At 46.5% G+C, this 16,784-nt stretch overlaps 1 protein-coding gene across 10 annotated transcripts in view; it reads right to left on the reverse strand.

Moving 5' to 3' along the window:
* The window catches only part of ASIC4 (acid sensing ion channel subunit family member 4), a 949,912-nt gene that overhangs the window by 24,072 nt on the left and 909,056 nt on the right, over positions 1-16,784 (reverse strand). For all 10 annotated transcript variants that reach the window (XM_068246012.1, XM_068246014.1, XM_068246013.1 and 7 more), the window contains 5 exons: positions 12,092-12,236; positions 10,080-10,207; positions 8,177-8,336; positions 7,297-7,353; positions 471-624 (listed from right to left, as the gene is read on the reverse strand). In XM_068246012.1, coding sequence (XP_068102113.1) covers positions 471-624; positions 7,297-7,353; positions 8,177-8,336; positions 10,080-10,207; positions 12,092-12,236 — 644 coding nt within the window. The remainder of the gene's footprint in view (positions 1-470; positions 625-7,296; positions 7,354-8,176; positions 8,337-10,079; positions 10,208-12,091; positions 12,237-16,784) is intronic.

The raw sequence follows: 16,784 nt of genomic DNA on the forward strand, positions 1-16,784 counted from the left end.
AGAGCACCTGATCTGCATGCTTGTTGAGGGGCTGTGGCTAAAAGTATTAGAGACACAGGATCAGCAGGGGAGTCAGGCAACTGGAATTATATTAAGAGGAAAGATCCATATCCTTCTCAGTATAGGTTCCCCTTAAGTGCAGCCAATAACTCCCAAGTGCTGCAATTACTCACATATTCCTGCAGCCCAGCATTTACCCCCTGCCCCTTTCCTTGTTAATTGTTGTGGCCAGGACATTCAGACCTGTGTTGTTTTTTTTTGGCAGTTCCCTTATCAAGAAAATGTCACTTACCACTGAGTAAATTGCTGCAAATGGGAATGTGCACATATTACTTAGTGTGTTCAGTGTTGCCCGTGACTTGCGTATAAGTCGACCCCTATACTTTGTGAGTTAGACCTTAATTTCTAGACTTATTGTATATACGGTACTTTTTTCCCATCAACCGTAGAACACTGGAAACTGGTTTTACCTGATATACGTCTCGTTCCTGTTGTATTTCTTTGCCAGATAGCGAGCAGATCCTTTGTTGGGGATTCTCACCATGGAGATCTCTTTGCCATAGCGGGTCAGGTTACAGGGTGTAGGGCAGGAGCATTTCTCATTGGGATCTTCAATCATATTGTCTGTGCAGGAGAGAAGAACTAGAGTTACTCGTATGTAGCAGAATGTATGGAGAAGCATGCGGTCAGTTTAATCAGATGATAGAGTTGTAAGGCTCTGATTCGCCGGTCACAAACGTGTCATTTCTATTTCCTGTGTAGAAGAAAGCAGGAAGCGGTCACAGCAAATCAGCGCCTCCCAAATCTACCACCTGATCACACTGATCACATCATGTTTTCTCACAAGCTCTGCTACACAGATGCATCTCTGAACAAATCTGGTAAATAAAAAGTATCGCATGATTATACATTTTCTATTTATTGTGTTCCGTACTAAAATACGATTTTATTTTTATAGCTAGGTACAAATTAAAGCACAGCTCAAGTGAGAGGTATAGGATTTATTTCCTTTTAAACAATGCAGATTGCCTGGCTGTCCTGCTGATCCTCGGCCTCTTATATTTTAGCCATAGACCCTGAACAAGCATGCAAATCAGATGATTTTCTGACTTGATTTGCCACATGCTCGTTTCAGGTGGGCGATTCAGACATTACTGACTAATGCATGAAAGATCAGCAGGATGTCAGGCAACCAGTATTGCTTAAAAGGAACCCAAGGTGTGAGACTGCCATATTTATTTCCTTTTAACCACTTCAAGGGAACCTAAACTGAGAAGGATATGGGTTTTTCTTTTTAAAATAATACCAGTTTCCTGACTCTTCTGCTTATCCTGTGTCTCTAAAGGCTCATACACACATCAGACCATAGTCTTTGGAAAATGAAAGATCACAGACCAATCTTACCACCCTTCATGTAGTATGAGAGCCATACTCTACACAGTCTTTTCTATGGAGCTGAGCTCCCCATCAGACAGAAATCTTTGCAAGATGCTGCACACACAGATGCTGTACAGACACAAAAGATCAGTATCTGCAAAAGATCTGTTCCTGCCAAAAATCCATTCCTGCAAAATGCATTCATAGTCCATGAGATCTGCAGATCATCATACACACCTTGTTTAACTGACATTCATCTGCAGATCAGATCCACCAGGATGGATTTTCAGATCTGCGGATGATTGCTTGATCTGCAGATGAATGTCAGTTAAATCATGTGTGTATGATGATCTGCAGATCTCATAGACTATCATTGCAATTTGCAGGAATGGATTTTTGGCAGGAACAGATCTTTTGCAGATACTGATCTTTTGTGTCTGTACAGCATCTTTGTGTCCAGCATCTTGCAAAGATTTCTGTCTGATGGGGAGTTCAGCTCCATAGAAAAGACTGTGTAGAGTATGGCTCTCATACTACATGAAGGGTGGTAAGATTGGTCTGTGATCTTTTATTTTGCAAAGACTATGGTCTGATGTGTGTATGAGCCTTAATACTTTCAGCCACAGCCCCTGAACAAGCATGGAAGCCAAAGAGACTGAAGCCAAAGAGATCAGCAGGACTTCCAGGAAACTGGTATTGTTTAAAAGGAAATTTCCATATCCCTCTAAGTTTAGGTTCCCTTTAAGGACAGCAGTGTTAAACCCCCCTAAAGACCAGGCCATTTTTCATAAATTGGGCCACTGCAGCTTTAAGGGCTCACTGCAGGGCCGCACAACTCAGCACACAACTGATTCCCCCCCCCCCCTTTCTCCCCACCAACAGAGCTCTCTGTTGGTTGGATCTGATCGCTCCCCCAATGTTTATTTTTTTATTACAAATATTTTTATTTTTTTTAATAAAAACTTTTATTTTCTTCTGAATTTTCCCTCCCGCCTTCCCTCCCACAGTCAGCCTATCACTGCGATTGGCTGTGATAGGCTTTAGCCTATCACTGCCGATCACTTCTGTGTCCCCCAGGGGGACAGCGTGTGACACGGCTGTCCCCAGTACAGTTCTGGCTTAGATCGCAGCGCTGTACAGGTATATTAGATGGCGGTTTCAACTTCTAACAGTCTCCAAGCAGTGATCGCCGCTGGGTGACTGAAGGTGGAGCTCAGCCTTCCAAGCGCGAGCTCTCCTACCAGCCCCATAGAAGGCCGTTTACGCCAATCGGCGTGGAGCGGTCCTGGGGTTGCTGCCGCGTTCACGCCAATTGGCTTGGAGCGATCGGCAAGAAGCTAAGCAATACCAGTTGCCTGGCAGTCCTGCTGATCTTTCTGGCCAGTAGGATCTAAATCACACACCTAAAACAAGCATGCACTTAATCCAGTCATATTTGTCAGAGACATCTGATCTGCTGCATGCTTGTTCGGGGTGTATGACTTAAAGTATTAGAGGCAGAGAATCAGCAGGGCAGCCAGACAATGTGCATTATTTAAAAGGAAATAAACATGTCAGCCTCCATATCACTCTCACCTCGGGTTCCCTTTAAGATCACATAGTCCTTTAGCTGTGGACTCTCTGCATAGTTTGTGAATCTCTGATTTTGGGTGGCAACCTGAAAAATGAATCTTTATGGCCTAGAAATGGCAACCAATGTCAGTTAGGGCACCAGCCAAATCGCTTAAAGGGGCACTATGGTGAAAAATTGTAAACTTTCAAATTTGTGCAAACATATACAAATAAGAAGTACGTTTTTTCCAGAGTAAAATGAGCCATAAATTGCTTTTCTCCTATGTTGCTGTCACTCACAGTAGGTAGTAGAAATCTGATAGAACGACTTTTGTCGGGTTTGGACTAGTCCATCTCTTCATAGGGGGATTCTCAGGGATTTATTTATTTTCATAAGCACTTAGTGAATGGCAGTTGCTCCATCCAACTGGCAAAAAACTGTGTAGCGAGCATGGAAGCTGGCCAGCATCATTGTTTAAATCCTTTTTAGGGAATATCTTTATAAAGAATAAAAGCCTTGCTGAGAATCCCCTATGAAGAGATGGACTAGTCCAAAACCTGTCGCTTCTGTCAGATTTCTACTACCTACTGTAAGTGACAGCAACATAGGAGAATAGTAATTTATGGCTCATTACTCTGGAAAAAAAGTACTTCTTATTTGTCTGCACATATTTTAAATTTTACAATTTTTCGCCATAGTGCCCCTTTAACATAGCGATTTGGCTGACATTGCTATCAGTTTTGGTGCGAGTGGCAGCGAATCCCATAGCTGTACATGGCACGGCTTCTGGGATTCGGCTGCGTACTCGCAGAAGAGGAAGTGCTGCCGCGCGTCTTGGAAACCCAGCCTAATGGATTACCATACCATCAGTACAATTCATACGAAGTGGCTCCTGTGAATAAGGCCATTATAATTCATACACTACTATAAGACCCCAACATTGCAGCCATTTAAAATACCCAAAGTCAATGAGAAGATGCTTTCCAGCAGACAATCGTTAGCAGAACATTCCTATAAATATTTAGGCAAGAAATATTATACGTCGAGTGTTTAGGAATGAGCTATAGCCGTGTGTTTTCAGTAGGGGGTTAGTGCATCACATTAGCGGAACATAATAATCTGTGATGCTGGCTGCCGCGCGCTCTTACAACGCACTGAAAGAAATCCATACAATCAATAGTTTTTAAACATGATTGCTTGTATGACACGGACAGTCCAGTGGAGCCGAGTGCATTAAAGTGATGCAACATCAATTCACACCTGTCACCGAGCTATCTAACCGGACTGCCGCCTCGTCCGTCAAGCTGTTCCTCCATGTGAGCTAACCGATAATATACACCTCATGTTGATTTTTTTTCCAAGAATCCATTTATTTGCGCCATTTAAAGCAGGACTCAAGTCACACTAACACAACTTAGCAATTTCTTCAGAGAAGATTTATTTCTATTCCAGATAAACATGTCATCCTACTGGAAGGCATCTGCAATTCCAAAGATGGTGTCTGGAGTGGTCCAAAGCAGGGGCGTAACTAGAAATCACTGGGCCCCCCTGCGGAAATTTGGATGATAAACAGGAAGTAGCGTGTGACACTTAGAAATCGGACCTCTGTGGTGGAACACATGGAGGTATGCCTGTGTTCCTGCCTGCCGCTGCTGCCACCTATTAATGCTGGAGGGGGGCGCTGAGGGGAGAGCCTGAGGTGACGGGGCGGGAACTGTCCCCCCCTCCCCGCCAATGTAGGTGGCCAATGCTCTCCCCTCATGCTGCGACCCCTCCTGCCCCCCAAAACGGCTCTGGGCGGACCCCAGAGGGGCCTCGGGCCACCTGCGGCTGCATGGTTTGCAACCCCTATTGTTACACCACTGGTCTAAAGGCCTTTCCTGAAAAAAAAAAGCCTAAAAATACAGAGAACACAGGAGCCCCTTATACATAGCTCCCAAGTGTCCCTCTTTTGGAAGGACAGTCCCTCTTTGGGAACCCAGTTCCTCTGTCCCTCTTTCTTCCTCATTTGTCCCTCTTTCAGGACTGATGTACAGATCTGTGCTAATATAATGTATTTTTCTACTGAAAAATCTTTTAAATTGACTCCAAACTTTATTCCCATCAATTACATTGAATTACTGTATTTTTTATTTTTAAATGTTAAAATTGAAGGAAAATTACTGATAATAGAAAGAATCAGTGTGGTCTAAATGACATATTGACATCTTTTGGGTCTGAATTCTTTGTGATATGCATGGTGAGGGGTGTGGTGGAGGGCGTGGTTAGGAGTATGGAAGGGGCGTGCCTTAAAGTATCCCTCTTTCTAATCTCAAAAAGTTGGGAGGTATGCGTATAGTGTAGTATTTAACTGCACCAGATGTATATATTTAAAAGAGAACTGTAGTGAGAGGTATATGGAGGCTGCCATATTTATTTCCTTTTAAAGGACTTACGAACCCAAATAGCAAAAAAAAGATAAGTACCTTAGTCGCTTTTAAATGCATGGAGGACGCCATCCGCGCCCTCCGTGCAGTTCCGCCGGGTCCCCGCAGTGTGATCGCCCCCCATGCCGCTCCCGACACCCCCCAGACGGGGTCGGGCTCCCCTTCCTCTCCTAAGATCTTTTTTTTTTTTTTGCTATTTGGGCTCGTAAGTCCTTTAAGCAATACCAGTTTCCTGGCAGCCCTACTGGTTTATTTGGCTGAAGTAGTGGCTGAATCACACCAGAAACAAGCATGCAGCTAATCTTGTCATATCTGTCAAAATTGTCAGAAAAAGCTGCATGCTTGTTCAGGGTCTATGGCTGAAAGTATTAGAGGCAGAGGATCAGCAGGATAGCCAGGTAACTGGTATAGCTTAAATGGAAATAAATATGGCAGCCTCTCGCTACAGTTCTCCTTTAAATGTAGTGAAAAGGTACTAAGAAGTGTGGGTTGCAAGCCAGCAACCAGTGCCAGACTGGGAGCTGGTCAAGCTGACGAAATCCATGTGTTGCTGCTCACAAGGAAGACTTGCTACAGGTTTTTTGGGGGAGTGAAAACACATGGATTCTGCTGCTTGGCCAGCAGGTGGATTTCCTCAGCTTTTCCAGCTCCCAGTCTTCCAGCAACCACTGTATCAGGCCGATGAGGAAAACCCGTCCTCACTCAGGTCATGTGATCTACTGTGGTGGGTCGCTTTCCAAGAAAAAAAACAGCCAGGAGTGCCAAAGAGAATCAGGACTCATTCCCCCAAGTGGATGGGGAGTTGAAATATGGAGATGGTAGAGGCACCCCAATAATAGTTTGTACAGACAGTTAGTGTGTGTGTGTGGGGGTAGGGGGGGGGGGGGTTGAATGGCTTGTATAAAAACGATATAGCATTTAAAGGGAAAGTGAGGTGAGAGGGATATGAAGGCTGACATGTGCATTACTTTTGAGTAATGCACATGGCCTGGCTGTCCTGCTGACCCTCTGCCTCTAGTACTTTCAGCCATGGACCCTGAAGAAGCATGCAGATCAGATGTCTATGACAAATCTGACAAGATTAGGCACATGATTGTTTCAGGTGTGTGATTTACTAATGACCAGAAAGATCGGCATGACTGCCAGGCAACTGCTATTGTTTAAAAGGAAATAAATATGGCAGCTTCCATAGGTCTCACACCTCGGATTCCTTTAAAATAAAAATGTTATTAGACACTTAAAAAGGCAACAGGTTTTGTGGGTCTTTGCCCGCTTCTTCAGGTGGATCAATCAGTGTCTTTGAAAATGGTCTCTGGAACGAAAAGCTCCTGTAGGAGCCAAATGCGTAAATGCTACAAAAACTGTGTAGCGAGCAGGGAGGCTGGTCAGCATTATTGTTTAAATCCTTTTTAGGGAATATCTTTATAAAGAATAAAAGGCTTGCTGAGAATCCCCTATGAAGGTTTCTACTACTTACTGTAAGGGACAGCAACATAAGAGAAAAGTAACTAATGGCTCATTTTACTCTGGAAAAAATGTACTTCTTATTTGTATATGTTTGCACATATTTTACATTTTACAATTTTTCGCCATAGTGCCCCTTTAACTTTTAAGGCTGAAGTAAATTTGGATCAGGACCGGAAGAGGAAGAAAACCTGTATTAAACTGGCAGTTGTCCAAGGGGCAAACTGATAGCTTTTTACTATGTTTACAATTCCAAAAATCACCCATAATGGTAGTTCCAATTATTTCTGATCAAATTTGTGCTGAAATGAGATCACACTGCATTGCTGTGCATTGCCTGCTCCTCCCAAATCTCTAATTTGATTAGAAAATATCAGTCCGAAACAAGATCTGGATGTTGTCACATTATTTGTGGACATCTTTAGATAACCCCCTCCTATGGTACACCAGGCTGACAGATAAGAGGGACAGTCATACCTAATGTGGTGTCGGCACAGTCAATGTACAGGTTTGGCGAGCAGATCGTTTCATTGCCTGAAAAATAAAATATGAAAAAAATAAAATTCAGAACAGAAAAGCAGCAACATACACTAAAGTAGAAACACACATTATAGACTTTGACCAACTGGTTGAAAACAGCTCCATCAGCCTCCAAGTGCTTCCAAAGATGGGCCACTCCATACTGCGCATGCTTGAGCTCGCTCTCGCGCCCACTCGCACATGCTCACTACAAGCAGCCCGTCCTCAGGAGCACTCGGGGAGGCAGATTTGAATGGCGGTGACAACACTGGGGACTGTGAGAGGAACAGGAAGGCTCTTTAGGTCCCAGAGGCTTCCCTCTCCATAGGTGATTATATTATTTTTTTTTTTTTTTTGTAAACCAGGACAGATTTACTTTAAGCAGTTATGCCAGCGTGCATTTCATCGCACTGTGACTGTGCTCGCCTCTGAGGCCCATATACCAGGAAAGTGCAGTCTCTCCCCGCCCACCCAGCTTTAAAGCAAAACTCTTTTTTTTTTTTTCCCTGGAGAAAATTAACGCTATTGCCTTCAAGACCTCTATAAGTTGCTTCCAGCAAACATTACTCTTTCCTTGGCTTTGCCTATCACAGCTTGCAATGCAAGTACAGTGAAAGGGAGCTGAACTGTTTGTAGCTGCACATAGGCTGTGAGCAGACATTTGGGATTCTGATATACCTTTAGCAGCTAAACGTGAATGCTGAGCTCCTATTTGTAGGATTGTGTTTTTTCTCTATACTGGGAAAGCATGTGGGTATCCAGATTCTTTGCTGTGTTATCAGGAAAAGTCACCAAGCACAAATGTCACCAGAGGATAATGTGAAAGGGCTATCAGTACCTGGCATATGCACCATGCGACATAAGCATTTCCTCACCACCGCTTCCTTCTCACACTGCAGACGGCAGGCGGAGATACTGTACGTGCTGTAACCGGGCAGGAATACCTCTCCTGGCATACTGGCTCTGCAGTTACCCCAAGGCTGGGGCAAATAGGTCAGCTGGGGGGAGAAAAAGGCAAATTAATGATACGAGTCACAGAATGATTAATGATTTCTTCATTATGCAATTAATGAAAACACAAATATTATATATACTATATATATATATATATATATATATATATATATATATATATATATATATATATATATATATATATATATATATATATATATATATAGCAGTTCACACACAGTTTCTATGTTTGCACTTGCCACCTCCTGGTCTCATGTTTTCTACTTTATATGCCTGACAAAGGATCCTGATGACATGAAACTGACTGATCTGTTGCATAGTATTTAACTTAAAATTGAAGTGGCTTTATATAACTTAATATTAGTAAAACAGAACTAATAATTTTTCCACCTTCTCTATCCACACCTCTACCTGAAATATCAATACATATTAACCACTTAATGACAAGCTGACTTATAAAACCGTCCTGCTAGAGCCTCTTAATGGCTCCAGGACGTTTTTATAAGTCAGACAGTGCTGCTGCCGCTGTGCGCGTGCGCGCTCCCGCGTGTGCACCTGCATTCCCGTGCACGTGAAAATAGTGAGGAAAAAAACCCACCAAAGAAAAAATACACCTATATTTCCAAATACTATATTGTCACCATACTTTGTAATAGAGACATAATTAAAATCTTTTGATAAACAGGACAAATAGGCAGATAAAATGTGTGGGTTTTATGCACAGTAGCAGTGTTTATATTAAAACTATAGGGGATGAAATTGGAGAAATAGTGTATTTTTCATCTTTTCCTTGTTTTTCCCTTTAACCACTTCAGGATTCTGCGTACGCTTAACTATGCCCCTGAATCCTGAAGTGGATTGCATGGAAACGGCCGCTCGAATGAGCGGCCGTTCCATGTCAGTTCACGGAGGGTGTCTCCGTGAACACCCTGAGAGCCGCCGATCTTCCCCGGTCTTTACATATATACGGCGCTGCTGCGCAGCAGCGCCGTAGAGGAGATCGGCGATCTGATTGGCCGGGGATCGCCGGCATCTGATAGGCTAAAGCCTATCCTATCCGGCGCAGGACGGCTTTCTGTCCTGCGCCGCACACAGGGGACGGGAGAGGGAGGGAAGGAGGCAGAGGGAGGACTAGTGCTGCGGAGGGGGGCTTTGTGGAGCCCCCCCGCTAGGCACAGCAGTGCGGCGGCGATCAGACCCCCCCAGCAGGACATCCCCCTAGTGGGGAAAAAAGGGGGGAAGTCTGATCGCCCTGCCTGATTTCTGATCTGTGCTCCGGGCTGAAGAGCCCCCGCAGCACAGATCAGCCAAACCACCCGGAATCCGGAAGTGGTTAAAATGCATAGAAAATAAAGTAATTACTGAAAACAAATATCAACCCCAAAAAGCCCAATTGGTGGTGAAAAAAACAAGATATAGATCATTTCATTGTGATTAGTAGTGATTAAGCTATTGACAAATGAAAGGGATGAGCACTGAAAAGTGAAAAGTGACAAGCACGGTGCTTAGGAGTATTATTTGACTCCTCTCTCTTTCCTTTATTCCTCACATTCACTCCCTAACCAGCTCCAGTCATCTCCAACTCAAAACATATCTTGCATCTGATCTGCATATTTTTCTTCAGTAAAGAGTTCTAACTTGTTATACTGAGTGCTTATCTGCATGTACTACTCTGCTCCATCAGATACAGCTTTAGTTTTCCATTTCTGTGCAGCAGGTTGATTTGCGCAGTTGTTTGCACACAGGGGCGCAGCAGAGACACGCACCCTCTGTTCCTGGCAGGAGACGAAGGTCTGAAACCCGGGGGACACTCCGAAGCCCAGCTGGTGGATGTAGGGGGGCTCGTCCTGACTGTGAATCTGCACCCTGATCCCAGCTTCGAATGATGTTTCATCTGCAGAGGAGAGAGAGAGAGGCAGCAGACTTAGGAACACAGCGCTATAATTGTATCCGTCCTGCGGTCACATTTAGGATTCTACTGTTTATTGGACGCTGCTGGACAATTTGTGTTATTGGAATTATTGTTTCTGGTTCCTCTTGTACTGTGCTAAATTATTCAGCAGGAATGGTGCTAATGGGAAAATGTCTGCAGGCTATTTGCATTCGGGAGGTTAGTGCTCATTTCACCCACGTTACAACTTTATCTTACAATCCAATTTCGTTGTGATTTGATGGAAAGGGAGCGCAACCAGGAAGGTAATGAAACTCAATGGGCTGATTTGTTGTGGCGCGGCCAACAAGCGCAGTGCAAAGTGGCCTGAACTGAACTCGTCAGTGTGCCACTTGTTGGGATGTTGGCGTGGCGTTCTTCAGTAGGTGTCCGTACAATAATGGCGTCTGGAAATTTGGGCGCCCAGTAATGGCGATAGTAAAATATTGGTATTAAATACAGATATTTTACTATGGCCAAACCGAACCCTACTCTCACACAGTACCCTCCCCCCTGACGCCAAAACCTTAAACCCCCCACCACATAAACTACCTACCGAATGCATAACCCTTAAACCCCCACCCCTGCACAAACTAGCTACCTAACCCCTAAACTCCACCCCTGCACAAACTAGCTACCTAACCCTTAAACCCCACCCCTGCACAAACTAGCTACTTAACCCTTAAACACCCACCCCTGCACAAACTAGCTACCTAACCCTTAAACCCCCACCCCTGCACAAACTAGCTACCTAACCCCTAAACTCCACCCCTGCACAAACTAGCTACCTAACCCTTAAACCCCACCCCTGCACAAACTAGCTACCTAACCCTTAAACACCCACCCCTGCACAAACTAGCTACCTAACCCTTACACCCCACCCCTGCACAAACTAGCTACTTAACCCTTAAACCACCCCCCTGCACAAACTAGCTACCTAACCCTTAAACCCCACCCCGCACATCTACCTTCCTAACCCTTAAACCCCACCCCTGCACAAACTAGCTACCTAACCCTTAAACCCCACCCCTGCACAAACTAGCTACCTAACCCTGAAACCACACCCCTGCACAATCTACCTACCTAACCCTGAAACCCTATCCCCGCACAATCTACCTACCTAACCCTTAAACCCCACCCCCGCACAATCTACCTACCTAACCCTTAAACCCCACCCCCGCACAATCTACCTACCTAAAACCTAAATTTTAACCCCTGCCCCCCCCCCCCCCCCCCCCCACACACACACAAACCACCCCAGACACTAGATACCTAAGGCCTGTTTCTACTAGCAGCAGTGCAATGCCATTTCTACTCGCATCTGCAGCTAGTGGAAATGGGCCCTTAACCTAACCCTCCCTCCCCCCCCCTGAGATACTGAGGTGTGCCACGATGATCCTCACAGAGCTGTGCCACCCTGATCCTCAATAAGCTGTGCCACAACTGTGCCATGCTGACCCTCACTACTGTTTAAAGTGGGTGTGACTGGAGGTTTAGTAGGGCTGTGTCTTTTGCCCAGTTATGTTCATGCTCTCAAATGTCAACTCAGAGAGTTGGGCATTATCCTAGCTATACTGTGTATATTGTAATCTGCACTTGGTTTCAGTGATAAGTGAACATTTTCCTAACTAGCGAATTAGCTTCACAAGGGAAGCCGACATTAGTGACAGTATAATCATGATAGCTGCTTGTTAAATGGGCTGCCTGGGGGAAGCGTTGACTTTCTGATCTGTTTCCTGGGTGTCGGCCACGTGTCCACATTTGTCCACGTTTGTTCGGTACACAGTCAGTCAGCTGGGGGTAGTCTGGATGTAGCACTGCTGATTGTTTAAGTACTGAATGGCTTACTGGTCTCTCTCCAGATAGGTAGGTACTCCTCCTGCTGAATGTCGAGCATGATCTCCAGCCCATTCCCCATGCCACCTTGTCTGGCCACTTTGGCATTATTTCTGTCAGCATTGAAGGTGTAGCATTTCCCATACCTGGTGTACACCTGTGAACAAGCAGAGAGCATAGTAAATACATCACTGAATTACAGGGGACTCAGCACAGGAAAAGCATTTCTAAAATGACCTCCCCCCCCCCCCCCCCAACTAACCTAACACTGTACACCACCTCCCTAAACCCCTATGCCAACGCACACCTAGGACTTGATTCACTAAACTGTGATAACTCAAATATCACACCTTATCAAAGATATCACACCTTATCAAAGTTAACGCGCCTTATCAGAGTAGCATAGCGAGCGCTATGAACTTATGCCGGCTAATTGCCAATGGCACTCGTCCTGCCCTGAGCCCCTGCGGGTTCGTAGCGATCGCTATGCTACTCTGATAAGGCGTGTTAACTTTGATAAGGCGTGATATCTTTGATAAGGTGTGATATCTTTGATAAGGTGTGATATCTTTGATAAGGTGTGATATTTGAGTTATGACGGTTTAGTGAATCAAGCCCCTAGAGAGGTGGTCACCAGTGGCGGCTCCAGCTTCATATTTTTGGGGGGGCTCAAAGGGGGCACAAGGACTGGCAGGCCGAGCTTGGCGGGGGAAGGGGGGGGGTGTCAACTTATGCAAAAAAATTGGGCATGGTCATGACGTTATGTGGGCGGGGCTAACTGTAATGTAGTTGTACCAGCTAATGTAGTTACATTAAAAAAAATGAAGTAAACGTACATAATGACAGCCTTTCACCAGTAAATGCACATAAGAGTCAGCTTTTCACCAGTTAATGCACGTAATGACAGACTGCATTTCCGCAGTAAATGCACATAAGAGACAACTTTTCACCAGTTCATGCACACAATGGCAGACAGCGTTTCCCCAGTAAATGCACATAAGAGACAACTTTTCACCAGTTCATGCACATAATGACAGACAGCATTTCCCCAGTAAATGCACATAAGAGACAACTTTTCACCAGTAAATGCACATAATGACAGACAGCATTTCCCCAGTAAATGCACATAAGAGACAACTTTTCACCAGTAAATGCACATAATGACAGACAGCGTTTCCCCAGTAAATGCACATAAGAGACAACTTTTCACGAGTTAATGCACGTAATGACAGACTGCATTTCCGCAGTAAATGCACATAAGAGACAACTTTTCACCAGTTCATGCACATAATGACAGACAGCATTTCTCCAGTAAATGCACATAAGAGACAGACAGCATTTCCCCAGTAAATGCACATAAACGACAACTTTTCACCAGTTCATGCACATAATGACAGACAGCATTTCCGCAGTAAATGCACATAAGAGACAACTTTTCACCAGTAAATGCACATAATGACAGACAGCGTTTCCCCAGTAAATGCACATAAGAGACAACGTTTCACCAGTTAATGCACGTAATGACAGACTGCATTTCACCAGTAAATGCACATAAGAGACAACTTTCACCAGTAAATGCACATAATGACAGACAGCCAGTGTCCCCAGCATAGGTAACCAGGTGTATAGCTGTCCCAAGTATATGTAGCCAGGCGTATAGCTTTTCCCAGTATATGTAGTCAGGCTGGTGGTGGTGGGCTGGGGGCCCCAGGGCACCTCAATCCTGACTGGTGGTGGGCTGGAGGCCTCAGGCCTGCGTGGCTTGTGGTGGTCTAGGGGCCCCAGGGCAGCTCAGGCCTGGCTGGTGGTGGTGGGCTGGGAGCCCCAGGGCAGCTCAGGCCTGGCTGGTGGTGGTGGGCTGGGGGCCCCAGGGCAGCTCAGGCCTGGCTATTGGTGGTGGGCTGGGGGCCCCAGGGCAGCTCAGGCCTGGCTATTGGTGGTGGGCTGGGGACCCCAGGGCAGCTCAGGCCTGGCTGGTGGTGGTGCCGGGCTGGGCTCAGGGCAGCTCAGGCCTGGTTGGTGGTGGTGGGCTGGGCGGAAGGACTCAGGCCAGGCTGGGGGCCCCAGGGAAGGGGGCCCCAGCGGTGGTGGTGGGCTGAGGGACCCAGGGCAGCTTAGGCCTGGCTAGTGGTGGTGGGCTGGGAGACCCAGGGCAGCTCAGGCCTGGCTGGTGGCAGGCTGGGTGGAAGGCCTCAGGTTCAGGCCTGGCTGGTGGTGGTGGGCTGGGGGACCCAGGGCAGATCAGGCCTGGCTGGTGGTGGGCTGAAGTCCTCAGCCCTGGCTGGTGGTGGTGGGCTGGGGGCCCCCAGGGCAGCTCAGGCCTGGTTGGTGGTGGTGCCGGGCTGGGGGCCCCAGGGCAGCTCAGGCCTGGCTTGTGGTGGAGAGCTGGGGACCCCAGGGAAACTCAGACCTGGCTGGTGGTGGTGGGTTGTGGGCCCCCCACGGCAGCTCAGGCCTGGTTGGTGGTGGTGGGCTGAGGGCCCCAGGCAAGCTCAGGCCTGGCTGGTGGTGGTGCCGGGCTGGGCTCAGCTCAGAGCAGCTCAGGCCTGGCCGGTGTGAAAAAGAAAATGTGCCTGTTGGCTGGCTGTCCACCCACTCACCCACCTTGAGTCTTCCTTCCTCCAATCCTCCTGATGCTGCTGCTGAGCTGCCTGGCTCCAGTCCAACTACCGAGTCCTCGGAGGCTCGGACGTTAGTGCGTGCTGCCTGTCTGCTGTGCTGTCCATGGGTGGGTGTGAGTGCTGGCTCTGGCTGGCAGCCAGTCACTCACAGTGATACAGTCTGGTCTCAGTGGTGCTGGCCTGCTCCCTATTCAGCCGTCGGCAGCAACTAGCTGAAGCTGCCTGGGCAGGCAAGGCGAGCGCTCTGTACGTGTCACGTGACGTCACGCCGGACGTCGTCACGTGACACAAATTTATACGCCACCAGCCCACCAACGTACCCTTGTGGCCAGCATCTATGACCCGGGATCGCTGTCAGACAGTCAACCAGGCCCTCCTCCAGACGATCCTCCTCCTCATTTTGCCTGTCTGTGTGCAAATCAGGAACTTGCGGCGCCCGCCAGGGGGGCTTTAGGCGGGGCTGATAAGTCGCCAGCTGGGGCTGAAGCCTGGGCAAGCCTCAGCGTGGCGCCGCCACTGGTGGTCACCATGATCACAAGAGCCACCTCAGTTCCATGTGTCCTGTCTTAACTCCGCCCCCTCCCACAATCCCCAACGCTGCATTACAGAAACCCCTGCACCACTTCAAACAACATTGTGTCCCTCCATGTCACACATCACTCTTCCTCTACCACACCTTCACCTCAGATACTGGGCTGCAGCAATTAGTAGGCTGCTTCCAGAATCCAACTTTGGGTGTTCACATAAGCATAATACCTCACAACTTTTTGAGGTAAGAAAGAGGGACACTTTAAAGAGGAACTTCAGCCTAAACAAACATACTGTCATTAAGTTACATTAGTTATGTTAATTAAAATAGATAGGTAATATAATCTCTTACCTACCCTGTTTTAAAATAACAGGCAAATGTTTGATTTCATGAGGGCAGCCATCTTTTTGGTTGAAAGGAGGTGACAGGGAGCATGAGACACAGGTCCAACTGTCTTGTGTGCTGATCACACCTCCCAGTTGCTAGGCAACGTGAATAACAACATAGGAAGTCCCATCATGCTTTGCACAGCATCAGGGAAAAAAAGCCCGGGCAGTTTTCTTTGATGGGTAGAGCTTAGCTAAAAATGCAGCTAAAAATGATGCTTTGGTAAGAAAAACAAAGTTCTGATGCTTTGAAACTGTTAAAGAAGCACCAAGCCTTTTCAGTTCCGCTGAGTAGATTTTTAGTCCGGAGGTTCACTTTAAGACATGCCCTGCCACACCTTTAACCATGCCCCTGCCGCACCCCTCACCCTGCATATCACAAAGAATTCAGAACCAAAATATGCGGTTTCATTGTTCAAACCACACTGGTCCTTTCTGGGCTCGTTTCCACTATTGCGGTGCGGAATCGCCTGGATTCCACTGCTGATGAAATCGCATGCGGATGCGATTTCCCATGCGTTTTTTGCCGCGAATTCGCATGCGAATTCGCCTAGGTGAGGGTATATGCGATTTTAACCATGTCACTGCCTGTGTGAATTTACATTGGTACCTATGCGAATTCGCATGCAAATTCGCGGCAAAAAACCATGGGGAAACGCATGCGATTTCCCTATTAGATACATTGTGTGCGATTCGCCTGCATTCCACACGCAGGCGAATTCTGAGGGCTCTGCCGTGCAGAAAAATCCTGCACAGAAAAACGCACAGCAAAACTGACAAGTGGAAACAGGCCCATCCATTTGTATTGGCTGTGCGAATCCGCATGCAGGAAACGCATGCAGATTCGCGATAGTGGAAACGGGCCCTTAATCATCATTAGTTTTGTTTCAGTTTAATATTTGAAAATAAGAAATATATCAACTTATTTGATGGGAATCAGTTTAACACTTTTTAAAGTAATAAAGTGTAGAGAAACCGAGAGCCCAATATAGTGTAGTATGTTAAGTATAAATGAAGTAAGGGTTATCGTGAGAAAATTATACTCACAAACGTGGGTTACCACAGAGGCAACCACTGTATAGGCAGGTGAGGAGATTAGACCTGTCCTCACTCAGGGATAAGAAGTCGCTCTCTGTAGATGCGAAAGGGGGTGGATCACCCCTCCACCA

Source organism: Hyperolius riggenbachi, chromosome 7 (assembly GCF_040937935.1).
Source record: "Hyperolius riggenbachi isolate aHypRig1 chromosome 7, aHypRig1.pri, whole genome shotgun sequence".
Lineage (NCBI taxonomy): Eukaryota > Metazoa > Chordata > Amphibia > Anura > Hyperoliidae > Hyperolius > Hyperolius riggenbachi.